Source organism: Adiantum capillus-veneris, chromosome 2 (genome assembly GCF_014529385.1).
Source record: "Adiantum capillus-veneris isolate H3 chromosome 2, ASM1452938v2, whole genome shotgun sequence".
NCBI classification, from domain to species: Eukaryota; Viridiplantae; Streptophyta; class Polypodiopsida; order Polypodiales; family Pteridaceae; genus Adiantum; species Adiantum capillus-veneris.
In genome coordinates this window covers 107630354-107657993 of record NC_140932.1, presented here as the reverse complement: position 1 = coordinate 107657993, position 27640 = coordinate 107630354, and the positions used below count along the sequence as shown (strand labels likewise).

Genomic DNA, 27640 nt, shown 5'->3' with positions numbered 1-27640 from the left:
TAAGCCTCGCGTGACCATGCCCTAACCATGCACTAGATAGCGAAATATCACGGCCATCTATGTGGGAAGCCCAAAGCGGCGTCGATCCGACTCGACACAGAAAGTATGTCAAACAATGTACTATTTTGCATATGCAACCTTCCAACTAACCATCCTAACATGAATGATTCAAACCTTCTCTGTAGATGTCGGTGTTCTCAACCCTCTTGTTAGTAGTGTGCATTTGGGTGCCCTGGTTAGGTCGAGAGGTAATGCCCATTTAAGATGTGGGAAGGAAGGGCTTGCAAACGGCGGTGGATCGGATTGTGTAAATGGGGAGCGAGAGAGAGAGTGGAGTGTGTGTGTGTGTGTGTGTCTGAGAGAGAGAGAGAGAGAGAGACGGCGATAGGCCTAGGAGGTTGCCAGGTCTTTCTCAAAACTTTTAGAAACTGGCCCATTGCTACACACGGATTCAACGCTCGAGCTCTTCGAGCGGGCCCTTCCCCTGCTCCCCGCGCAGACACGGTCACTCGGCTGCTACTCTCTGTTTCACCTCTTCGGACCCTTCTTTTATAATGGTGCCGTCAAACCAGTTGACATTCATGATTCCACATACAGATCCAGAGCTCAGGATTCAGCACCACCCGTGTGTGTTTGTGTATGTATGAGAGAGAGAGAGAGAGAGAGAGAGCGAGAGAGCAACCGGTTGCAGAGCCCTTTGCTAGGGAGAGCATTGATAGAGACGAAGAGAGGTCTTCCAAGAGCCCTTTTGCATACAGGAGAGAAAAAGATTGCCTACCATTCTAGGTACATGCAGACTCGGCTCTTAGCTTTATATCAGCTTTGAGTGGATGTGTGTGTGAGAGAGAGGGAGAGAGAGATAGAGAGACATCATTTAAATTTCTACTACTTTTCTAAAGCTTGATCCTCTTTCTGTCAAGAGGTTAACAGAGATGGCTGCATTGCCGACAACTGGGCGGCTTTGTGCTTCTGACATGACCATCTGCTTGCAAGCTTCATTCATCATCAGCTAAAGATGTTTGCTGTATTGACCAGTCCGAGTCGAACATCTTTCTAGAAGGGAAACCATGGCAGGTGTTAGATGGGGCAAGTTTTCAGGCAGAAGCAGAGGAGCTGGACAGGGAGGAAAGGGGGGACGAAAGTGCGAGAAATCAGACAGCAAAGAATCGACAAAATCTAAAGAGAGTGAATGCACGAGGAAGAAGGGATTCTGGCGCAGCCGATGCATGAATATCCTTGCTGCACACATATCCTTCGACATCAAAGCTCAGCCTAATCCGAGCAGGAAAAGCTTGCTGGACGTGCAAAAGTGTCTTGATGCAAAATTCTCTTCCTTGACTATTGATCACCCTATCTCTCATTGTGATACCTTGCAAGAGGCAGAGCTCAAGAGAAGAGGTGAATGCATAGAAGATGTGGAGCAAAGTGTGGACAAATTTGAGTGTGTGAAAGATGGTGCTGTGGAGATTGGTTGCTGGGAGGATCCAGAGGTAAGTGCTGGTAAGGAGAGTGGGTGCATGGCCAATGCATGGTTGGATGGGCCTGCTGGGAAGAGAAACATCGGAGGTAACGAAGCATGCGACATCCGTTGCACAAAAGCAGATTACACAGAAGCTGGCAATCATGAAAAGGTTGAGCATCAGGATTGTGAAAAAGCCGCTGCATATGAGACAGCTGGAGGCAAAGATTCATCACAATGTATAGATAGCAAGGTTGTCGCATTCAACGCTGGTGTAGATAGTGCCGAGATTCAGGAAGTGGATTACTCTGTGCACTACGCGGGGGAACAAAAGTTTGATGATCTGGCGATGAAGAACAGTGATGCCAGATTGCAGAGGGTACCAAACGACTTTTTATGTGGGATTTCTAAGAGAGTGATGGAGGACCCTGTTGTGGTTGCTTCAGGGCAAACATTTGAGAGGGCATCCATTCAAGCATGGCTAGATGAGGGCAATACCCACTGCCCCGTAACTCACAAGGTCCTCTCTCATTTCCAGCTCATTCCTAACCTCACCTTGAAGACCCTCATCTCCTCCTGGTTTTCTTCGACATCATCACATGATCTGGGTCTTGAATCTGCAGAAAACAGCTTTACATCGTGCATCAGCTCCTTCTCATCGTGCCCCAGTTTGATGACTTGCAGCGACGAAAAGTTTGTTTCTTGCTCATCATTCTCTGTCTCCGAGCTTCTTGAGGATATGGAGCTTCACAGTTTTTCGTCAGGCTCGTCATTTCCTCTCCCCAAGCTACTCCTGAATACAGATTTGAATACCTTTTCGTCGAGCTCAATTAGTCTGCACTCTTCTAGCTCCACAGAGCATCTGAGGGATAGGCGCGCACACATCCATTCCTTGACACCTAGTAGCTCGGAAAGCTCACTATGTTGGGAGCAAGAGCTGTGCTCATCGCAAGAAATTGAAATTCTGGATAGTATTCCTTCAAATAATTTCATTCAAGGAAAGAGCCGGTTTGCGCTACCAAAGAATCGTAGCCTGCATAGCAAGTCAAAAGACAGGACCTCACTATCTAGAAAGCCATCAACATATACCGTGTCAAGGATTGATAGTTTGGTGTCAGATCTGAAGTCCGACTACATAGACATCAAGAGAAATGCGGCTGCGGAGCTAAGATTACTAGCAAAGCATGAGGACAGCAACAGGATGCTAATCACAAAGGCGGGGGCGATAAACCCACTGATAATGTTACTACGGTCTGTAGATGAGTCTATTCAACTAGATGCCACAACTGCCTTGCTAAACCTCTCCCTAAACCATTCCCTCAAGGAGTATTTAGCGAAAGAGGGCGCCGTCGAAGCTGTTGTGGGGGTATTGAGAGATGGATTGAGTGAAGGGGTGAAAGAGAATGCTGCTGTAGCATTAGCCCATCTTGCGGCATGTGAAGCCAACAGAAGCATAATCGGGTCAGCTGGTGCAATTATGCTGTTGACGGAGCTGCTAGAAAGAGGGTCGGCGAGAGGCAAGAAGGATGCTGCTGCCGCGTTGTATAGATTATCATCTGTAGAGGAGAACAAGAGGCGAATGGTAAGAGCAGGGGCTTTGAGGCCACTTGTAGGATTCATGGTGAATGGGGGAGGGAAGGACGGCATGGTAGACAAGGCCTTGGCCATTTTGAGAAACCTCGTGAGCATTGAAGAAGGGAGGGTAGCATTGGTGGAAGAGGGGGGCATTATATCTCTATTGGAAGTCATGGAGGTTGGTTCTGAAAGAAGCAGAGGTTTAGCTGTCCCGATTCTTTTGCAATTGTGCGTGCATAGTAGCGAGCATCGTTCTCTTGTGTTGCAGAATGATCCTTTGTCTCTTCTTATGTCCATATCCAAAACAGCAAATCCGGGCCTCAAGCTGCAGGTATCTATCTTTGCAACTTCAAACTACCCTTTTTTGCTTTGTCTACATTTTTAGACCTGAAAGGTCTTCAAGCACTTTACAAGTTGAGGGATTGGCTAATGATGAGCACACATCTTTAGAGATAATGCTCGATTAATCGAAGTAGCTTAAATTGAGCAATTAATAAACTCTTCCACCTCATATCCATTTATGCAGTAGTTGGTATTTATGCAGGTTGCTGAAATGATTGAAGTTCTTATAGTGGATCCTTAAATTCTTCGCCCAAGTTCTGGTTATCTGTTCTCCATGGAAGCTTTTCAAGGCATAGCATACTCAGCAAGAGGGAGAGTTTGACCTTCGACGATAGTGTATTCTTTCAACTCCAGTGGTATTGGCATTACACGGTGGTGTTCTGTTGTGGATGGTTAAGTTTTGGAAATTGTTAAGCTTTTCCACACATTCATGGGAGTTGATATAAATCAAGGAACCCGAAAGCATGCCTTTGTGACAACGCATGCATAACCACAGAGCTGTATAATACTTAACTTTTGTTGCAATATTGTACACCAAGGTAAATTGTAAAGTGAATAGGCCCTAGATAAAACCAATTATGATATGGATTTTCATTTGCAAAAACTTGTTACGCTGCAGATGCACGCTCGTGTACTTATTGCTTCCTTCAAAACTTTTTCTTTGGAGGCATTATAGAGCAAACTCTTAGGATACCCATGTAAATACGCAAGGTGGAACAAATACTTGGCTGGCTGGCAAAAATGTTATGTATGATCTCTTAGCTTGTGGTTCCATTAAAGAAGCTATTTCCAATTCTTTTATAGTAGGAACACTTGAAGTTGGGGAAAGGTTCAGTATGCATCTTAATTTGTGATTTCATATTTGACATTTGGATATCAAAGATTAAATCACACATAGATGGAATAGAAGCTTGTTAATGCTTGATTTGTGTCGAGCTCTTATAACGTGCCACCATCTAAATTATGTGGCTAAATTGATGGTGTATCAAGGCTTTTGAACATCCTCACAAGAATGGAAACACAACAAAATCAAGCTCTTTAACATGCCACCATCTAAATTATGTGGATAAATTGATGGCATTTCAATGCTTTCAAAACATCCTTACTAGAATGGAAACACAATTGTATTCATTTGCAAGTGGCATCTCAAGTTCACCTAACTATGTCATATCAACCATTTATGCCAATGGATTGGCATGCCCATGTAGTTAATTTGTCAGAAGAATGGAAGCTAACATGTTTCTTGGATCGATATGGTAGATCTATACCAAGTTCACATTGAGTGAAAGATGAATAAGGTAATATCTGTGACTATGAGTGAATACAAGCCATCTTTTACATGAGCAATATCATAGATGCTGGAAGAGACACAACAAAGTAGGAAGACAATCTTATTAATGCACCATAGCTACAACAACCTGTCCAAGAGAATTATTTATTCTAATTTGTTTCTCTTGCCAATACTAGGTATCGGTTTATACCCAAATTTGATTTCATCTATTGAGAGTATTGAAGTCCCTTCCCTCCCACTTACACGACTCAACGTTCTAAGCCTCAACCACAAAAAAAAAAAGCAAACAATGGAGGACAAGAATTTGCCCTTCCACTAGAAAAATCCACCACCTTTGATTTAAAAAAATATAAACCATCAGAGTAGTATACATGCCAAAACCTACAAATAAAAAAACAGTTGTCTCACACCCACACACAAATTATAGAAGTATCGATTGAAAAACACGACATGTGACGCACACATGGTAGTGAAACTAGACTTAAGGTCTTCTCATTTGAGATAAATAGAACATTTCATTTGATACATGAAGCCAAAAGATGAGATGTGTACAATGGGCTTATTTAGAGATTCAAGATAGAAAGACATCCAGTGAGTTACCGCATGTTGATCAAAGATAACGTGCACCTTGCAAATAGTGGGAACCTTCAGGGTTAACCATATACTAAAATGTGAAAAGCAACTATGAGAGCCTAAATTTTTTTAAAACAACATAAGGATCACTTTCTCCACTATATTTCTTAACCTATTTTCTAAGTGCCATAAATGTGCTTTCCTTGACTATTTTCTAGAAAACCTTGTTCAAAACCTTCCTCTTGATTATAAAAACATCAATCTATTTGTTCCATAAGCTTCATCTTCTCCGATTTATTTTGAATACTAAGCATATGAACCATTTTTTCCGTCTCTTTTTCAAGCACATGCTTGCCGACGATGCTCCAAATTCGGTCCTAGACTCTGTTACACTTGCTTTCTGATTAAGTAGAGCTAAACTTTGGATGCTTGCTCCATCTGTACATTCTACAATTAAAAGGCATCATCTAATAATGTTGAGCATAAGCATTGGAGACCATAACTCTCCTTGAGACCAATTTGTATTCTTGTCAGTGGAGTAAAAGACTCACCTTGATCCTCTGGTTATTGATGGTTGACCTAAGTTGTACTATTCAAAAAATCAAGAATTTGTAGGCTTTATCCATGAGCTTTGAGTAATACAAGGTTTTCAGCAGACACACATAGTAGGGTACATTGACATGTATTTTAATTGTACAATACAACATGATCAAATAGTATATCCTCCAATATCTATTCGATCATGTATGATAAGATTGGATAATTTTGTCTATAGTAAAGCAAGTCATATGTGCCAAGGTAGTGCTCTCTCATCTAGGCTCATAAGTTTTATATATTGCAATGCTCTCTTTGGATGATGTATATAAATAAAATTTATAATGATATCTTGGTCTTAAAAGATAGTCTCACATTTAAGTTATTTCAAAATATTAATATTAGCTTTGTGACTTTAAAATTTTTATTTCAATAAATTGGTCATAGAGGTAAGGTATGTGCATCATATGCCCATATGATGTAGGTGCAAACATTGCCTCTTGTGACTATATCTTTGGGTGGTTACACTACCATGTAAAAAATGGCTAAAGTGAGCACGCAAAGATTTGTAAAAGTAGATATGTATTAAGTGGTTAGCGTGGCTACACACAACTATACAAAGTAGATAGGTATGGTCTCCAAAAGAAATTCCATGAAAACACGACCTTGTGTGTAATGGGAGATCAGAGAAGCTCTTAGGGGAGCACTTGACAAATTTACAACTCACTGTTATTCTTAACAAAAGTACTTATTGGTTAGGCTTAGCCCACCAAGGAGTGGAAGACTTCAAGCAAGAACTATTTAGTTGAAGGTGTTACTTGTTGAGACCAAAAACAATAGAGAGATCCTCACTTTCTATAGCAAGTGGGTGTGCAAATCACTATTATTTCTTTCATCAATGCTGGCTATTTGTATCACACATTGGGCAGGGTATGTAGCTGTGAAGGCCCTTGCATAATCCAAAGAATGATGCCACGATAACCTTAAAAGCATCAAAGCAATCAACACATGATTCTTTGTAGTCAAGAACAAAGTTGGTGCACTTCACTCTAGAAATCATCTCATTTTTGCAAGAAAAAATCTTTGCATTTTTATTTTTACATCTCTTTTTTCATCTTAAGATACAATTTCCCATCTAGATCAATACCATTCAAAATATAGAATCCCATTTATTAGTGGTGTGTTTTGATTGTGTATTTTTAAATTATCTATCTTTTAATCCTTGTTAGTCTATGAGAAGTTTAACTTTTAATTTTTTTTCTGTTGCATAGCTCGATACTTATGAGCTCAAGGCAATGCTTTGTGTTTGTGTGTGTGCATGCGTGCACGTGCATGTGACACATCAAATAAATGACTCCTCTAGGTTGAGATAGGTGTGATCAATTTGATGATAAGAAGGAACCTCCTCATCTTGGTACACTAACTATCCACCAACTTTGCCTTCATAGTGTGATCAATTTTTAATTAAATTTCCTATTCTTGAAATTCAAGCACCCATTTCCTAATTCTCTTCTTGGATTTAGGTGAAGCACAACATCTAGGAGAAAACTAGAAGGAGAGAGAACCACGAACTTTCTTGGCAAAGATAGATATTGAATTTGCAACCACATGGGTGCCACGAATGGAGTTCATGGTCCATAGTATAGGTTTGTCAAGGTGAATACAAACCAAACTCCAGGGATTCTTGTTTTTATATGGCAACAAAATAACAATCACCTACAACATGGGGTAGTGCACAAACCTATTTTTGAGCACTTCCAAAGGTGTTCCTCTACCTTTGACCTGCATAACTCACTTCAAAAAAACATATACAATAGAATCACTTCTTTGCACCTCTGGTCCTTGAGGTACCAACATCAACACCATTCAGAGCAGCTATTACATCAGCAAATGTTATATGAAATTGTACATACCTTTTCCTAATGACTCTTTCCATGCATCTCCTTTATCTGTGCTAAGTAGTCAGACTCTCCTTCTAATTACTCTTTTGTAACTATGCATCTGCATTGCGCTAAGCCGCTTGCTCCACTTATGCTTGATAAATTGAAGTTATCTTTACTCTTTTTTGAGGTCTTTCATGGGGAAAATCAAGTTATCTCTCATCTTTATATCAATGAACTCATGCGAGATAAGCAACTTATCATACCTCTACCTCTTTTGAGCGTTTCAAGTGTTTCTTCATGAATGTAACTCCATGAGCATGAGCAACAATGATACACAAATCATTAAAAAACTTTAGTAGGAATTTTTGATTTCCTCCTAGTAAGCTAGCAAAGCATGATCTTTTTATCTTTTAGCTATCTGAGCAAAATGCATAGCTCCAATGTTGTCGGAGTGCGTAGTTCTCTGATGAGTAAAGCGCCGGGTATCAACGAAGGTGAAGATAAAGGGGAATGAGTGCAATTAGGATAAATTTTAGTATTGATACAAGCGTATACTAAAGATTAGGGATTTTGCAAGAGAGAACTTAAGATTAGAATAGAATTTATGGCTATTAGGAGAAAAATTCAAGAAAACGACACAAATTTTGATGCTTGCAAACAATAGAAACTTTCAAATTTATGATCTCTAATAACACTTTTACAACTCGATCGCAAACATCGACGTTGGTATGCACCTTGAATTGAAGACCCTAATAAAAAATCCTCAATCCGATGGAGTAATGATGTAATTGCCAGGCACACAACCGCCCTGTACGATTATCCTACTATTGAATTCCCAAGATTTTGATGAAGAACTCCATGGAACAAAATCTTCAAAAATCTTTTTCCGGCTTTATCTTCCGCCCTATACTCAATCAGGTTTTGCCTGTTCACTTTCTTGCAGAGCACATGCCCCATTGCATGCCTTTGATGCTTGCCCTTGCTTCCCAATTTTGCTCACTTATGCTCTTCAAAGATGCCGTTAGAGAGATCTAGAGAACACGTGAGCTCCCACCGACCTTTCCCTCTTTCCCTTTGATGAAAGATTTACAGAGAAAACTTGTTTTTTTCCCCTTTGATGAGAGAGAGAGAGAGAGAGAGAGAGAGAGAGAGAGAGAGAGAGAGAGAGAGAGAGAGAGAGAGGAGAGAGAGAGAGAGAGAGAGAGAGAGAGAGAGAGAGAGAGAGAGAGAGAGAGAGAGAGAGAGAGAGAGAGAGAGAGAGAGAGAGAGAGAGAGTTTTCTTATGCCTTCTTTCTTAATAAAGCTCCCTAGAGAGAGTGCTATAGCTTCTTGATTTTCCCCTTGCCAAACCTATCCTTCTCGATTTACGAGCCTATGGCCTCCAATAAGAAGACCAAGAAAATTATGTGTGTGTATGTGTTGCTATTTAGAAGACACAAATAGATTTAATAAAGCAAGTAGAGTACCCTTTGTCCTTAAAGCAAGCTACGTCAAGACCCAGAGCTTGTTCGAGTAAAGAGCTAAACAAGCCAAAAAATCATATGAGCCCAATCAATTATAACCGGGTGAACTCTAATCTTGTCAAAAAATTGGTGAGAGCCAAGGCCAGTAAGAGTGAGGGTAGATCAACACATGATCTTTAAGCCTGTTTAGGTAAAACCATGAGTGAATGAAATGATAACCAAAGCTTTGTTTTTCTTAAAAAAACAAAGATACAAACCAAAATCTTGCATTAGAGTGGTTTCATCAAAGCTATATGTATTCAAGGCTGAGTAAACCAATGGTACCTATAGATAAGACAAAACTAGTCATGCTCATATCAGATAGCTTATCAAGACTAGATGCATATGCTACCACATTTGTGGTAGTGATGTGTGTGAGCATACTTAGGACTATCGGAACACTTTTCCACTCACTAAGAGGTTTTCCCTTGTGAATTGTATATGTACCCATCACTCTAGGACTAACTTATCTTTCTATTTTCACACTAAGCAACACACTCTTTGTTGTGTGCCTTGAGCTTCTTCACCTTCTCCAAGTTGTGTGAGCCTCCTTGCAACCCTAATTCCAATAATCGATGAGTCAGAGCAGGTTGCATCCTCTGGAGCGTAGTTAGCAACCCCTTGCCCACTTTATTTGAATTGGGTGAGGTTGAGTAATAATTCAGGTAAGCTTGTAGAGCTTGGCATGCTTTCAATTTTTATTTGGGTTCATTTCGGTCTCCATTTCCACTACAAGAAGTATTGTGCAGGCAATTATGTCCTTTATGCAAATTTTTGCTAGTGCAAATGTTTGCAGAACACGTCTCTTACATTCTTCTTTGGGTTGTGCTACATAGCACCTATTAGTCCTACTTCATTTCTTGTATTTTGGAGTAGTTTTCACATTAGATGTAGTCACTTGCCATGCCAGACAACAACACATATGGTTTCAAGATGTTTATTGCTGAGGAAAAATTGGATAACTACCCAATGTGGGCTTACATGATGACACATATTCTTGTGTCAAAGGGCATTTGGAAGGTTGTCCATGGAAATGATGTATGTCTGCCTTCTGTGGGATGAAGGCTTTATCGAGGATGCTACAGGTTCTAGCAGATCGATTGCTGGTAGAGTTGCTTTGCCTACGACTAAGCAATATCATTGGGATGTAACAACTGCATAGGCTTGTATTGATTGCATTATCTATATAGTGCACTATCACTCCTCACATTTTCTCAGTAAAATTAACCAAATAGGCTTGGGATACTCTGGCTTCTCTTTATGAAAGTTTCCATGAGTCTAAAATTGCATTGCTAAGTAAATATTTGGGAGTTAAAGATTATGCAAGAGAAAGATGACATGGAAACTTTCTTGCTGGTATTAAGGATATCAATGAGCAGCTCATTTTGGTAGGTGAAGTTATTTTTGATATTTCACTTGTGCAGACTGCATTGCCAGACTCTTACTAGAATTTTGGTAGTACTTGGAGACATATGACCCAAGGAAACCCTCAAGCTATCAGATTTGATGCATTATTCACATTGTTGTTACAAGTGTTACTCTCAAGAAAGAATAAGACTAAATAGCATGTAGTTGAATAGGATTTTCTTGAGGCTCATAGATGAGGTGGTAATAGCAATGCATCCACTTCTCATGCTTGGTCTATGACTAGTAGATCATCTCTGTCTAGTGCTTCTATTGGCAACAACTTGAGCGGCAGATCATCAGGGTATTCTAGCAAAAAAGGCAAGAAGAAGATGTGTTGCCATTATTTGCAAGGCTAATGATCACTTGATAAAGCAATGTCATAAGCTGAATGCAAAAGAAGCCAAGAAGAAAGATGTTGGATCTACTACTAGTGCAGCTATTGTAGAATCTTCTCAAAATGGAGAGTATGGTGTTGGTGTAGATGTAGAGTGGAAATTTAGTACAAAATGTACTTATGACCCTTTTGTCCATGATGCATGTATATTAGTTGTTGCAAAGTCACATGTTTCGCACTTTGATAGTGGTGCTACAAAGAACATTACCTCACATCACGATTTGTTTGCCTCTCTTAAAGTTTGTCCCTCATGGGAATACGGTCACGTGTGCAAACAATGCCTCCTATCCAATCAAAAAAGTTGGAAATATTGTGCTCACTACTACGCATGGCAGTTTGTCCACATGCTGCACCTTATGTTTGAGGGATGAAAAAGAACCCTTTTTTGTATCTGCACTTGCAAGACTTGGTTTTGTTGTCAATTTTGTGCATGATAGCTAGATAGTTCATGATCTCATATTTGGTGATGACATTGGTGCATCTGGCATTTTGTGCCACGGGATGTAAAATCTCACTTTGTATGATACAGTGTGGGTAGAATTTTTCAAATACTGTTGTGAATTCAAAGGTTGTTTCTAATCCCAAACTTTGCCATGCACGTTTTGAGCATCCGAATTTTCCCAATTTTTTTGTGTTTGTAGAAATTTATATGGTTGCTTCTTTGCTATCCCTTGAAGCACCTTCTAAGCATGTTTGTGAAGGCTATATTTTGGGTAAGATGCAATGCTCAACTTTTCCAAAGGATGGTTCGATAAGGGCTAGATGTAGGTTACAACTTGTGCAAAATGATGTTTGTGAGCCTATGCAAATTCCATCCTTGGATAATTACCAATACTTTGTATTTAATGCATTTTTGTCTAGTCATGGGATAAAACACCAATGTACAATGCCATATACACCTCAACAAAATGGTGTTGCTAAAAGAAAAACAGGTCAGTGGAAAGACTACATCAAAGTTGAGGTGTAAGACCTGCGGCCATAATTTTAGTGGAAATACTCACAGGATAAAAGAACATGTGTTCAAAATTCCTAGAGACGTGAAAGCTTGCAAAAACCCCTCGAGAGGTATTGAAGCAAAATTTCACGCGTGGGCGCTCAGGGTGCAAAGAGAGTATTGAGACAAAAAAAAGGGAGGTCCCAAAATGATGGCTTCATCTATGGCTAGGGACATGGAGACGACACTCGAGAATGATCAAAACCCTCCTTTGACCCCTGCTCAAGGTCAAGGAGAGTGTCATTCATCCTTTGTTCGGGATGGTAGCTCTAATCCTACCGCAAGCTCTACTAACATAAGCCGAAGTGAAGCATGGAATGGAGGAGAACCTGCACCAAGTGGTCCTCCTTTGCATCAGGCATTTGATAAACAATGGCTCTTTGAACTCCATCTTAAGTGGACGCAAACATTTGTTGCATGTGGAATTCCTTTTAATGTCATTTGAAATCCTATCTATAAAGATGCTTTAATGAGCACAGCGAAGAAGGGTTTTGTTGTACCTAATTATAATAAGATGCGTATAAAATATTTAGATAAAGTGAAAACTACATCAGATAATCTTTTAAAGTGCACAACTCTTGATTATGTGCCACAGTATGAATACACAATTGCTATGGATGGTTGGATAAATTGTCAAAAGAAACCATTGATTCATGTGATGTTGATTTGTCCAAGAGGTTCCATCTTTCTTAAAGCAATCGACATGTCCCTGAAAGAGAAAACTAGTGGATTTCTTGCTAGTGTATATGAGTGTTCGATCAGAAGAGCAGGGGGACCTAAAAATGTGACAGCCATTGTCACTGATAATGCATCTACTACAAAGCACCTGGAAAAGAAATTGAAGCAAAGTATCCAAAGATTACATGGGTTCCATGTGCTGCTCACACTTTGAATATGCTCTTGAAGGACTTTGGAAAGGTTGCTTCTATAAAGCAAACTCTTCTGAGAATCTGTAAACGCATTCATTTACAGATTTTTTGTGTGATTCGTTTTGCAACAACGTATTACGTTCTCTCTACACTGTAGCAGGTTAAAGCAGTCCTTGTTGAAATAGTGACGGATAAAAGATATGACATTTGGCTTGATAAATATCCCAAGTATGAACCCGCTGCTTCCAAATGCTATCAGCTTGTAAACTCTCATGTTTTTTTTGGAGAAATGTAGAAAAAATTGTTGCTATCACAGAACCTTTCAGTAGAAGAAGAGCCTCTATCTTTGGACGGGTTTACTGGTACATGCATGAACCCTCTCGCAAGTTAAAGGAATGTACATCTTATGCAGGAAAAGAGAAAGCCATGATGATGTTGTTTGTCAAAAGACGATGGGATCAGATGCATACTCCTTTACATGGAGCAGGGTTTGTCTTAGATCCCAAGTTCTAGATGCACGAGCAATCTTCAAACAATGAAGTGATCAGTGATTTCAAAAAAGTGTGTGCCCAATTATTAAGAAATGTGGATGGACAGGTGGCATACACACAGAAGACGGCATATATTAGCAGAGAAAGGAATGTTTGGTGATCCTTGGTGCCATAGATGCTATCAAGATGATGAGTGCACCAGTTTGGTGGAAAGAGCATGGTGGAGAAAAAGTGGAACTTCAACATGTGGCTGTGAGAGTATTGTATGTTGCAGCCTCAAGTGGTAGCTGTGAAAGAAATTGGTCTTTGTTTGCTTTCATGCATACTAAAAACAAAAATCGATCAAGTCCTAAACGAGCTCCGGACTTGGTGTATGTATTTTTTTGTAACATGCAACTTATGCATAAGCTAGCAAAGTTAGCCACACATGCCACGGAAGGAAGCTGCACTTTCAAACACACAAAGCAATTGCAAATGAGCTCAACTCCGATGATGAAATAAAATGGAATCTGGAAGATATTAATCCGGAATGTTCAGATGTCAAAGAAATTGATGACATGGTGCCTGTGATTGAGGGGATGGATGAGCTATAAAGTTTGTACTATATTATCAATTAATTTTATAATGCAAAAGTTGTGTGGAGTTTAGCTTCACAATCACCTGCTCTCTCTCTCTCTCATTGTATCTCTTTCTCTCCATCTTCTTTCTATCATTGTCAGAAAGAGGTAGGGAGAAAGGGCAAAACTTACACAATTGAAACAACATCCGACATGTTCATGTGTTCCAACAAATAGAGATGTACATATCAAAAAGAGGTTTTAGTTACAAATCTGAGATTGAAGATACAAAAAGACCTTGATATTGTTTGGGAGATTTATTTTAAATCATGGGCTGGATCCCCTAAAATATTAGATACACAAAATTTTGAATTGTCGAAGGAATCACTTGGACCATTGCTTATCTCTTCTCCGATAACAGACCCATATCTTGCCTTGTCCCATGCCAACTTTCTTTCTAACTCTGCTATACGAGCATGCAGCATGGCTCGGGTCTCTCATTGACTTGCCAAATCCACGCCTTGGGTTGCGCTCTACTCAATGACTGCGGTTTCTTTGGGCAAATATGTGCAACCTCTCTTGTGAGGAGGATCTTCTTGATTGGCTTCGCGTGCATGAATCTTCTCGGCTGGGCGTCCTTTGTCGACGCCTCCTGTAGTGGGACAATTGTTCCAATCTACTTTGAGCCACAGTACATAATAACAATAGCATTGTTGCACAAAGTAAATTGTTTGGTGGCAATCTGTACACTTGGATAAATCTTGAAAGGATATTTTTTGCAAGGATAGTGTGTTGCAAACGTGAAACTTTCAAGGGAGCGAAAGCCTTGGCATTCCCACTAACTCAAAATAATGTATTGCGTACAAAGTGATTTGGGCATAGTTGTTTGTATGCCTGTAATTCAGTGGCTCCCCTTGAAGTTCTGATTTGTGTTCTCGGGATGCAGCCAAAGCACTAAGATCTTGGTCGGGAGCAATATCTTCCATACCTGAAATGCAAAACAATAAACTTTGATGAGACAAGTCTTAGCACTTAGAAAAGAGAGATGGTTTAGAGGATTCTAGCAATCCAACTTGAAATACTTTAAAACCTTAACTTGAAGAACTTTAAAGACGTAACTGAAAGTACAATTAAAGATCTAGTTTGAAATATTACGACACATTCCACACCATTAATGACAAAAAAATATTGTTATTACTAGTCTAATCATCAACATGCCTCAAGCCAAATTTGGTTACAACATGATAGCCAACATTATGGGCTCCATTCAAACAAAGGCTCAAATCCCATATTTTAGGCCTATCTAAGGGTTTGGAGAGTTTTCCACTGGCAAGATTTTTGTTTACATTTCTCAAAAATTTGCGCTTGAGAACCATAGAGGGATATGGAATACACACAACCAAGCGTCTAAGAATATATGAGAGACTATATATACCAGATGCCTTGGTGAAAGGAGGAGGATTTGGTGCTAATATTTTCAAGGGCAGTCCATGGATAATATCGCTCAAATTGAGATCTAGTTTGAGGGATGAGATTTGGCAGCTTGGGAAATGTTGCCAAAGTGTTTGATGGTGTACTTTGTTCCTAGTTTGCAATTCCAGCATACACTCATCGCTCGACAAAATGTAGTAAAATATTTCTAGTGTGTAGATCATTGTGAATGAAGTCGTGACTATGCACAAATTTCATTATCTGCAGAAGAGCGTTGCAGATTGGCAAAATGTTGTCTATGAAATGTTGTACAGTTCTAGATGTATGTTGAAACTCGCTGATTGAAAGCTTGCTTCCATCATGATGACATGTATGAATCCACTGCTCAAGGTGACCTCCATTCCTTTTGCGATAATGAACAAGAGCATGTGGTAATATCATGCCACGATGCTGAATAGTAGTAGAAGTTGCTTCCTCTAGCACAATTTGTAATGTCAAATTGCTTCCTATATGGTTGTTTTAACATTTAAAATAATGGTTTCTTTTAACTTTTTGTCACAGTGATTCCTTCAATCAAGTATTAAGACAACATTGAAAAGCATTCCTTTAGCAAACAGACATCTTCAAACTTAAGACATGGTACTGTCAATCAAAAACATTGACCATAATGACAATGAACAGTACTCTTCTTGTCTCAAGACAACCTAAGGGTGAAAAAATAGCACCCAATCCTTATTCATAATCTAGGGTGGAAACCCATCATCCAAAGTTCGGGGTGCCCATACACCAAACCAATTTCCCACAATCGGGCGACTTTCCTAGGATAAAAACGGTATCCTAACTTATGTAGAAAAATCAAGACATGACACGGAGTAGAAACTCATTGTTCATGGGGGTAAACGACTTATTCGTGGCTGGAAAGCCATCATTATTCATCAAAATATACCAAGGAGTCGGTGGTGTCTTGAGACTAGGTGTCTTAAGGATGATCAATCATATCTTTCCTAATTCAACCATGTCTTAAGGAAAGATATGATGAATCATATCTTTCCTAATTAACCCAGCCTTAACCCAACAATTATTTCCTAATTTACAAACAAATGCTCGTTGGTTTCTTGGAAGATGTCTTTTGTTTTCAGCCAGTTTTCACTTTTCTTAATTCCTTACACCCTCGTTTACATATGCAATGTTAATACTTAAAGAAGAACTTCAATTATTTATCTTAAATTATAATGAAGACCCACCTGGGACTGGTCGAGCATTTGCTACAGTGCTGGGGCCTGAATGCTTTCATCTGTAGGCCTACTACTAGGCCCAACCTCGTCCTCGTGCGACGCTCTAGCCCTCTTGGGAATACTATCGTCATCATCAGATTGAGGGTTCCTTATAAAAAAGAACGTCTATTTATCAAGTAAATCATCCAAAAACTTGACTTTACCTTTGTATTCCTCTTTTTACCCCGATTAAGGTTAAATTTGTAGTCCAAGATTATAATTTCTTGACCTAGTAATTTCTTATTTGCTTATATAGGTAAGGTAATTTTACATTATCTTCCTTAAGGAGTTGTTAAGCTCCCTCAATTTTCTTATAAATTTTTGCATATTTTTTCTAATTTCTCCATCTTTGACTAAAATCTGTTTATTTTTAGCTTAATATTTATTAGATTCATTATCTCATAAAAGATTGAATTTCCTCAACTTCTTATTAATGGTTTATACTTCCACTAATTTTTCTAGAAAATTTTAATATTAATTTTTATTTATCCTAAATAAATTTTAGCTTAAAATAAGGTTTTTGATCTATTGAAATTACTTGAACTAATTAACTAATTATGATATAATTATCACGACTAGATGATGATGTTTCCTAACTTTGATAATTACCTTGTAATTATCCATGTTAGTTATTTAAAATTCCCTTTTAATTTATAGCTAAAATTAGTTTAGTTTGGCTTAAGTAATTAGCTAAAGTAACTTTTTGGTCATAAGCTAATTATCATGTCTTACTAATGATGTTTACTAACTTTTAAAATTATCTTATAGTTATTTATGCTAATTAGCTAATTCGTCCCTTTAGTTTATAGATTAAATTAGTCAATTATAGCTTAGTTAAATAGTTAGATTAATTTTATGTTAACAATATACTTAACATGGCTTAATAATGATGTTTACTAACTCTCATAATTATCTTATAATTATTGATATTGATAAGCTAATTTCTTCCTTTAGTTTACAACTAAAATTAGTCTATTTTAGCTTAATTAAATAGCTAGATTAATTTTATATTAATGAGATAATTACAAATTTCTAATAATGTTTACTAACTCTAATAATTATTTCGCTTGATTAGCTAATTTCTTCTTTTGATTTACAGTTAAAATTGATCAATTTTAGCTTAATTAAATAGCTAGATTAATTTTTAAAAAATGAGATAGTTATTACGGCTTCATAATGATGTTTACTATCTGTGATAATTATCTTGTGATTTGGTAAGTTGTTTTACTAAGTTTTTTATTAATTTTATAACTAAAAATACCTAATTTTTATCTAATTAATTAAAAAAATAATCAAAAGATTATGATATAATTTTCTTAGCTTTATTATAGTATAATTAAGCTTTGATAGTTATCTTAGATTTAACTAAGCTTAATTAATATAATTCCCATTAATTTAGGTCAGAATAATTAATTTTAGTCTTAATTAGGGTTAGTAATTAAGTAGATTATTAATCTTCATTAAGATTAAGTAATCAGTAGATAAATAATATATAATAGAGTGTTTAATATTAGAGAATAATCTAATCTTAATTAATAGATTAATTAATAAATTAGACATAATTTGATAATTAATTGAGATTAGCATAGTTACCTCGCTTAATCACTTAGATTTTGCTCTCTTAGTCATTTCTATGAAGTATCTCTCTTGCATGAGATATTTCTAGCCAGGACTCCAAGTTTGAGTGAAAATGAGAAGCCTAGGGTCCTATTTATACATTTTTCTGGCACTCATAAGCTCTCACATGCTGAAATTGGTAGTTACTTGTAGCTCAAGCAGACCTCAACCTCCAAATAGTGCTACCTACTACTAAATGTATCCCTGGCAGGTGAATGATGGCCTCCCCTAGCACCTGCTAAACTTGGTTGGTCAATTTTACCATTGGCAGGTGAATTTTACGCTTTTTCATAAATATCAAGTAAATATCTAGGAGATTAAGGCAAAGTGTTTAGTTTTAATGATTACTTAAACCTTCCAATTATTTTAGTAGTTTAAAGTAGTAGTGAAAACTTTTAGAGAGGATAGCGGGGTCGGTTTTTGCCCGTATTTGGTTCTAAAAATTCCTAGCTATAGGTTTACTGTGCTTAAGATTTTAAAAATACCAATTTTAAATGCTTTCAAGATAATATTTTACCTGTTTGTACTCCCAATGCTTTCTCTTAAAGCTTTGAGTTCATTTCCTTGCAGCTAAAAAGATGGAAACCTTACAATCACCCTAATTTAAGAATTTGAGATGCCCTCATCTCAACCGAAATTGGGAAAGTCTTTGAGAAGAGAGCTTTCATCTTCCCAAGTGGCATCTTCAGTGGGGTGATCTTTCCACTTTACCAAGTGTTCCTGATTACTCTATCTCTAAGAGTTCTCTCTCTAGTTTTAAGGATAATATACTGATTGGAGATTCCACAATTCCTTACTTTACCGTACAACTAATTACTTGCTACTCAATTTTTCCCAATAAACTCTCACTGTTGAGACCATCTTAAAACCTTTAAAAACCAGTTGTATTCTCTCAAAAACCAGGTTGAATCCATTTCATAAATGATCCATATATCCTCCTTGTCAACATGAATGCGCTCGATCTAGCTGACCTTTCCAAGTCATCAGCGTTTGACAAGTATTATGTATTCCATCTTTGCCAATTTGAACGCGCTCGGTGTGTTCTTGCCATTTTGAGCAATATGCATTCAGTACAAGCTTCCACCATTGCACCAGGGGTACCCCCTCTGTGCTCTAACCTGGTTGACTAGCAATATGTAAAGGGTTTAAAGAGGTATCATACCAAGAGTTCTTTTGGATTTCTATTAGTCTCGTGCATTAATACTTCCATATCTAGGTCATTTTTCAAGGAAGGTTATCTTGTGCACAAGGAATGTGAGTTGGTTTGTTTTTTATAACTATCTCATTCCTAAGATTCGAGTTCTATAACCCTGACGAGAACCTTTCCCATTTGTTAGTTCTACCCTTAATTTCTTGATTGGGTATTAACTTAAATTTAAATTCCTTAAGCTATTTTGGAAAAGAAAATAATGTATACCATTATAGTATATAAATAACTCAAAGTTTTACATTATTAATTTATAGTGGTTTTCAAAACTGTCTATTGTTGCTGAGCTCTAGGATTGCTAATTGTGGCCAAACGAGTGGCTCTTTCATCTTCCTCATTCATTAAGGTTGGTTCTCCCATGATTGCTGGCTCCTCTTGCTCTTCCTCTACCTCATCCTCCATTTCTACCTCCTCTTAGATTGTCTCCTTGATTTTGAGAAATGGCTGTAGTAGTAATTTGAGGGTTTTTCTCTTCTCAATAGTTATTTCTATAGTGCTGCAAATTTGATTGCATCCATAGCACCTAACATTTGGGAAGGTCTACTTCAAGTTCACTGCTGCTGCAGCTCCTCCAGGTTGTTGATATCCTTGGTTGAAAGTTCCCCTGGCTCTTCCATTGAAGTTATTAAATCCATTTTCAACCATAGTATCCCAATGACATGCTAAATCAAATAGTGAAAATAGATTTTCAAAATGTTTTCCAACATGGATTATGATCCATGTACCTTTGACCCATAATTGACCTGCAACATTTTGACCTAGTGCTTATAATTGTCCAAGTCACATTGTTTGGTCAAATTTGAATTTTTTTTGATCAAGTTATGCTCATTTTTTATTTTATGGTCAAGTTTACGTTATTTCAACTTTTAAAAAACTTCTCAATTAGTTTCCATGCCTAAACAACTGACTTTTTGTGAGCAAGATGCCTCCTTCAAAGGTTTGCAACAAGGAATGGGAAGCGGCACCATATGAGCTTGTTGATATCTCCTCAAACAAAAAGGCCTATGCAATAGATGAGAAGCTAGCTCAAATTTTGGCAAACATATTCATCGGGAAATTTCAAGCAGCAAATGGGACAAGGTCTTTTAGATAGAAGATACATGATATGCTGAAGAGGAAGGCCGACCAAAGAGAGGAGGAGGATTCAAAGAGACAAAGGATGACTAATCTAGAATCTCCATTGGAATTATCAAGAAGCCAACGATCTATACAAAGGGACTCCCTTAAAGAAATGGCTACCACTATCAAGCAAGAGGAGAAGAAATCATAGATGGAGTAGCATGTCTCACCCAAACATCCCTCCCCTCCTCCTACTGACCAAGACCAAGAAAGGACTAAAGGACAAGAGGAAAATAGAGAGTCTGAAGAGGCAAATAAAGAATCTCAGATTGATAAGGAAGAACAAAGCAAGAAAAAAGAAGAGCAAAGGCAACCTCTGGACTAGGGAAAATATGAGTCCCCAATGAAAGACCAAGTGCCAAAGAGCTCACATCAACGGATAACACAAGTACAATGAGAGGTACCACCTCTCTCATGAGTTGATGCGAAGGTAGCATACAAGCTACCTAAAGAGTTTGAAGGCTTGAAGATAACCTTTCAAATGATAAGATTACACTTTAGATGCCAGAGGGTAGTCTCAAAGCTGTGAAAGTTGGATGCTAGTGATGCCAAGGCAAACCAATGTAGCAATCAGGATATTGAGCAGCTCCGACAGCAAGTTGGCTACCTACACAAGGATAAAGAGCAACTCCAAGTTGCTCTAGCAAGAGAAAAGCAAGATGTTGCCATCATATTTCAAGAACTTTAAAAATAGACAAAAGTTAACAGCAAAATGCAAGTAGAGCACCAAGATCTCAAAGAAGCTATGTGTTAGGAAAAAGGGTATAACTAAGGAAATATTAGAGTAGTTTGCTTAATTGATAGAGATAATTTTCACACATGAGAGATTATAGAGAGAGAGAGAGAGAGAGAGAGAGAGAGAGAGAGAGAGAGAGAGAGAGAGAGAGAGAGAGAGAGAGAGAGAGAGAGAGAGAGCACAAGATATATGTAGTTCACCCAATGTGGGCTATGCCCACAAGAAAGCAACCACTCAATGGCTTTAGTACTTCAAACTAGAAGTAGGTTACAAAGAGATTATACCCTTAGTGGAGCTCCCACCTTGCTTCACTCTCACCACCTCACATAAACCTTGTTTCATCAACATCACAATGCATTTTATGTGTAGAAGAGGCCTCCTTTTATAGGCCAAAAGGGCTTCCCTCTCTCATGAGAGAGGTAGGCATATGTAGCAACCCTTGTGCAGACAAGTGAACTCTCCCATGGACCCATGTGTGTGTGGCCACCCTTGATAAGACAAGTTCGCATAGAAATCAACCAGAGGCCATTGAATTTGGTCACCAACCATCGACTTTCAACCACCGGCCATTGACTATTGGCCACCGGCCAACCGTGATCGTCCATTTTTCGACCACGTTTTGGTCACCGTCTGGCCATAATATTCCAGCAAAAAGAAATATTCCAGCGAACCTAGTCATGAATTTTTTCTTTTTTGACAAGTGATTTTTTTCATGCACGATGGCTTCTCCTCATAATGGGGGCCTTAGAAATGTGCATTTTCAAGACTAAAAGTTGCAAGGGGTGAATCAGGCTCCATACTTAACAATCTCACACTTGGAGACTAATCTCCACACAAAACCTGTGTGACTGCTTTCCATCCTAGATTCTTATCCTTGAATGCCGAATAAAGATGAGCAAAAGCTCAACTTCTCCTTGTTAACTAGCTTTGTTAACACGTCTGCAGGATTTTCACTTGTGTGCACCTTTCCTAACTTTAGTTGTCCCTCTTCCAAAAGAGTACGTATGAAGTGATATCTCATCTCAATGACAATTGGAAGAGCAAGCCATAGTACCAATCACACCCCATAATGAGGTATACTCAACCACAAACTCCCATGGTTAAACTAGTTTATAAGACACCTCTAGAGGCATGTTTACTTCATTGCAAACCAGGGAGTCCGTTATGAAACAAATGTCAAAATCAAGAGCAAGAAATTTCCATAACTACAAAAAAATGATTGTCTAAATCTTGATAAGAATGAGCTACAAAATATACAACATGGTTAAAAAAACTGGAAATTATTCTAAGGATTGTTCTAGAAATCCTACAAACAAGGGAAAGATGGCTATCAACATAGTACAAATGAGGCCAATTAGCTCCTCAGACTGTGAACCTACAGTTCTAGTCAAACTAGTGACAAGGGCACATACAAATAAACACAAGTGTCAGAGAACAATAAGAAGTATGTTAAAGACTCCAAAAAAGAGAGACAACAACACTATGAACTTAGGAGATAGAAACAACAAAGAGAAATCAAAGAGAAATCTCAACAGTTGTTCAAGGAAAGAACAAAGTCAATGTCAAAACTAATCTCAATGAATCAAGGGAAAATCGGAAGGCTCCATATTGGTAGATAAAATTTATGAACCCATCAATGCAGCCTTGAAAGCTTTTCAAGCAAACTTAAAAGTAGGTTAGATAATGAAAACACAATGGAAAAATTACGCAACACCTGACATGGAAGCAACAAAGCTGAAAGCTTACCAAAACTTAGTGAAGACCATGCAAATGATGCTTGAGGTACAAAAATAAAAACCTGGAAACCATAGGGAATCCGACGAAAGATGAAACAAGGCCAAAACTAGTGGAAATAAAAGATGCTAAAGAATTGAGGGATGCTTTAGTTGAAAATGACAAACCTAAAAGGATAGTACAAGACAATGAAGACAAGCTAGAATAAATCCCCATAGTGGAGAAAGATTGGCCAAATCACTTATGGAAGCTTGACAGTAAAATTAGCTCCAATTGAAGAATTTTTGTTGCATCAACCACCCATGGAATTGGGCCGACAATCTCTATATGGATATTGGGGATAAGAATAGTCAAGCTTTTCCAAATCCCAAACACTCAAAACCTTATCTTGATACTTGGAAGATAATGAAGAAACATAATTGGTATGTAAGACCACAAAACTAAGGCAAGCAAAAACATACTTTGGATGTGAAAAACCTTCAATCAATCGTTTCAATAGAAATTCAATGCACCATAACATTGGGAGAATTTTTGAAATTCAACCACATCTATGGAAGGATCTGCAAAGAAGTTAAGAGAAAGTGGAATCATGGGATTAACAAGGGAAAATCCTGAAGAGCTGTGTTTAGAGGAATCTTGAAATGACCTTGTCAAATTGATTCCTATGAACAAAGTAGGAGATTATTGTGAGGAAAACAAAGGAAGCACAACTCTTCATGTGGAATATAATGATTGAAAAACCATGGTTGCACTAGATAGTGGAATAGCTATTGCCATAGCCACAAAAGCAAGGTGGGAAGCCAAGGGTGCTAGACCAACAATCAAGCAGATGGGAATGAAATTGCAGATGGTCACATCAAATGACCAACGGGATTGCTAGAAAATGTGATAGTCAGCTCATGTGGGATTGACTACCAATATACATTTTCCATTGTAGATTTTAGAAAGAAACTCAACTATGAGATAATTTTTGGGGATGAAAGTTCATGAGACAAATACAATTGATCCAAAACTAGGAAAATAATTACTTATACTTGGATCTATTATAGGGATAAACTTTGAAAGATCACTCCTACAAGGATATCCTGACACTCCTATTTGGATGTGTGGGGATTTAGAGAATGGTAGCTTAAGGCACGAGAATTGTATCTTGGATCAAGAAGTAAACAATGTTGATTACATTTTTTCTAAACACTTGTTTGAGCAATTTGAGTGGAATCAAATTCTAGCTACCATGGACATTGGTGTCAACAAGTTTATACCTATGCTATTTTGTGATGAAACAGGCTAAGACATTGTTTCAGTCCAAATGGTAACTATTGTGTTGCTGGATGATTAGCAAGTTTTCTCAAATCATTATTATTATGCTACTCATGCTCGAAGAAGGAGAGATAAAAACTATTGATGCAAGGAGGAGAGGAAAACTTCTTTGAATTTTCCAATAAAAATCAAGGATGAAAACAAAGATACAAGAAAAAACAAGAGAATAAATAGAAAAGAAATCTACATGTGCTAAAAATCGAGGGCAAGGCACAATTTTTTATGATAATTGATGCAAAAGATTGTACCAAGGACAAAATCTCTAGCAGATACCATCTCAAAAAAGGAAAGAGTGCAAAATGACAAACTAAAACAAAACAAAAACCTCAAAAATCCAACAAAGCAAAAGAAAAAAAACATCACTAACTGAAACAGAAAGAAATGCCAAATATTAGGAAATAAAAAAAACCTTGAAATATACCAATGAAAAGGAATCCAGTATGACAAACAAGGGGCCGTAAGTGTTCCATCGCATTACAAGAAGTACACTTTGCAAGATGCAAGGATCATTGAAGAGTAGCCCTCAATTGAGATGATTTCTAAATGGTCAGAGGCTCTAGTTACTTTGATGACCATAGCACAAGTAGATTCAAAAATTCCACTTCTTGTAACACCATGGTTGATCAAGAAATTGGTATTTATCAGCTGTTGTTAGCAAAAGACTCTGTGCCAAAAAGAATAGAGATGGAATTATACTTTGTGCATAAACTCAAAGGAACAAGCTAACTACCTGAATCAAGCTCATATAATAGTCATTGGAATCCACTTTGCAATAAGACCAACCTTAAAAATACTGAAATAATTAGGAGTCTACTAGCCAAATATGGAGCAAGATGTTCATGCCAACATATATAATTTTTGTAATGGAAATGGCCTATGAACTTTGAGAATAGCGGAATTAAGAGAATTAGAGTGAGCATTTTCATGAGACTACTTTGAGAACATAGAGGGTGAACTTAAATAGCGGTAGCAACATAACCATTATAATTAATTAACTTGGCATTAACAATACTTTTGCAAGAGAGAGAGTTAAAGAACTTGACCATAGTTGAGGACCGGATTTAGTGGAGACGGTCCCCCCCTCCAACAGACTTTTGTATTATAGATTCTCCCCATCAAGAGAGACTTGGTACAATACAATTTTTGTGTTCCTTGTGACCTAGGTGATGCAATGAAGATGGAAATCTTCATCCATCACGAGCATAACATAAACTTTGTAAAAATAATTAACCATCCCTGGCCTCACTCCCAAGGCCTCAAACACCTTCACAGGTGGAGAGAGCTAGCGGTGAAGGAGGGTAGGAAAGAGGAAGAAGAAACATTCATAGGAGAAAGAAATAGTTTCTCACTTATCATCTCTCTTCTTTCTTAGCATAGCATAATAGCATAGTAATGAAGATGAAGACAATGAAAAGCTTAAGCATTGAAGCATGACTCTTGGTTGGATTTGCATTCCATAGCCAAGAGTGTTCGTGTAGGCTATCAACTTCTCCAACAAGCTTGGAGAAGGAAATGGAGATCTTGCACTTTTCACTTCACACAATGAGTGTGTGTGTGTGTGTGTGTGTGTGTGTGTGTGTGTGGGAGAGTATACCCCCAAATCTAGCCCCTTCCTTGCTTTAGTCAAACCCCCCTTCTAGCTCTTGGTGGAAGGTCATTGAACCCCTTCAAGCCTAGCCAATCACATGCAGAGTTCATATCAAGCAAGCATGCTAGCCTTGGGACAAGTGTCCCCCCTTTCCCCTTTGAGAGAGAGGACTTGATAAATGCATACTCAATCAATTAAATTAGCTAAATTATCATTGGACCCCTTGCTCACCCCTTGAGAGGCCAACCAATAGTCTTTAGGTACGCCATGAGGGCAACCTGAAGAGGAACTTGAGATGTGTCCCTGTTGCTTCATTAAACAAGGCTTGACTTGGTGTGAGGGTGTATGTGTTCTCTCTGTAGCTCTTACAATGAGGGCTCGGACCCCCTTGACTTGGTGTGAGGGTGTGTGTGTTCTCTCTCTAGCTCCTACAATGAGGACTCGGACCCCCTTGAGTAGGGATCTTGTTGACTTTTGAATACCTTGAACCCTGCACCTTAGTCATTAAAGCACCTGAAGAACCTTAGTCAGCAAGCACGACAAGCACCTCAAGCTTTGGCCGAGTTCCCACCTAAAGAACAGCCCTAGATTGCCTAAGGTCAAAGGACTTTTAACACTAACATTTGGAGGTCTTTAATGAAGCTAATCATAAGGTCTTTAAGCTCCATTAGCTATCCTTGCTCTTTGACAGACCATCTCTCATTTGGACCCCTTTTAACCTTGGCCCCGTGTTGAGATAGATCCATAAGCACATTTATATTCTAACCATTTTTCTCGTCTATTCTTACACATTAAATGATTAGTTTAATATGAGAAATCATTTGGGTTGGTTAGATATTAGATTTTATGACAGTTTCTCCCAATGCAAAAAAGGAATAGTTCTCCCAATGTAAAATAAGAGTATCCATACCACATGATACTTTGTTCTAGATATCTATTACACCTAAGTAGAGTAGATATATGGTGGAGTACTTGACAAACAAAAAACTCCCTGAAGATATGAGTAAATACACACAAAGATAAATTGAAATGAAAGCGGCAAACAACACCATGATCGGTCAATAACTATAGAGATGAGAAAATGACCACCAGCTAAGTCTATGTTGTAATGATGAGGACGAGTATATTCCTATCTTGGAACAAACACATGTAAGTCTAGAGGGGGCTATTTCTCTCATGAGATTATGGCTAGAGAAATTCTGATAGATGGCATATGGTAACCAACACTGTTTGGAGACGCTAAAGAATTTGTTAGGAGATGTGAGTTTTACCAAGGAGCTAAAATGCCAACTAGAATGGAGAGCATGCCATTGCAACCAGTGATGGGAGCAAGAGTCTTTGATAAGTGGGGTATTGACTTTGTTTTTCCTATACAACCACCTGCTTATAACACTCAGGCACAATATATCATTGTAGCCACATACCAAGTGGGCTAAAGCAAGAGCCACTAGGAAGAATAATGCACAAACCTAAATTCATTTTTTTATGAATGTATATTCATGAGATATAGTCTTCCTATTGAGCTTGTGAGTGATTGAGGGACACACTTCCTCAACAAGGTGATTGAAAATATGCTGAATGGGTTTATGGTTACCCATAACCGATTTGCACCCTATCATCCTCAAGCAAGTAGAGCACAATTTTTTTAAAAAAACTCTGTGCTTACAAAGATTGTGAGCTTTGGAAATACTGACTAGGAGATGAATCTCCATTCAGCTCTTTAGGCTTACAAAGTTTTTTACA

General features: G+C 38.1%; 1 protein-coding gene across 1 annotated transcript; it reads left to right on the top strand.

The window, feature by feature from the left end:
- Positions 1–473: 473 nt before the first annotated feature.
- On the top strand, positions 474–4177 carry LOC147463355 (U-box domain-containing protein 2-like). Its single transcript, XM_086488285.1, has 3 exons — positions 474–786; positions 923–3365; positions 3579–4177. The coding sequence occupies exons 2-3, from the start codon at positions 1068–1070 to the stop codon at positions 3615–3617; spliced, it is 2337 nt and encodes a 778-aa protein (XP_086344411.1). The 5' UTR covers positions 474–786; positions 923–1067; the 3' UTR covers positions 3618–4177.
- Positions 4178–27640: the final 23463 nt, after the last annotated feature.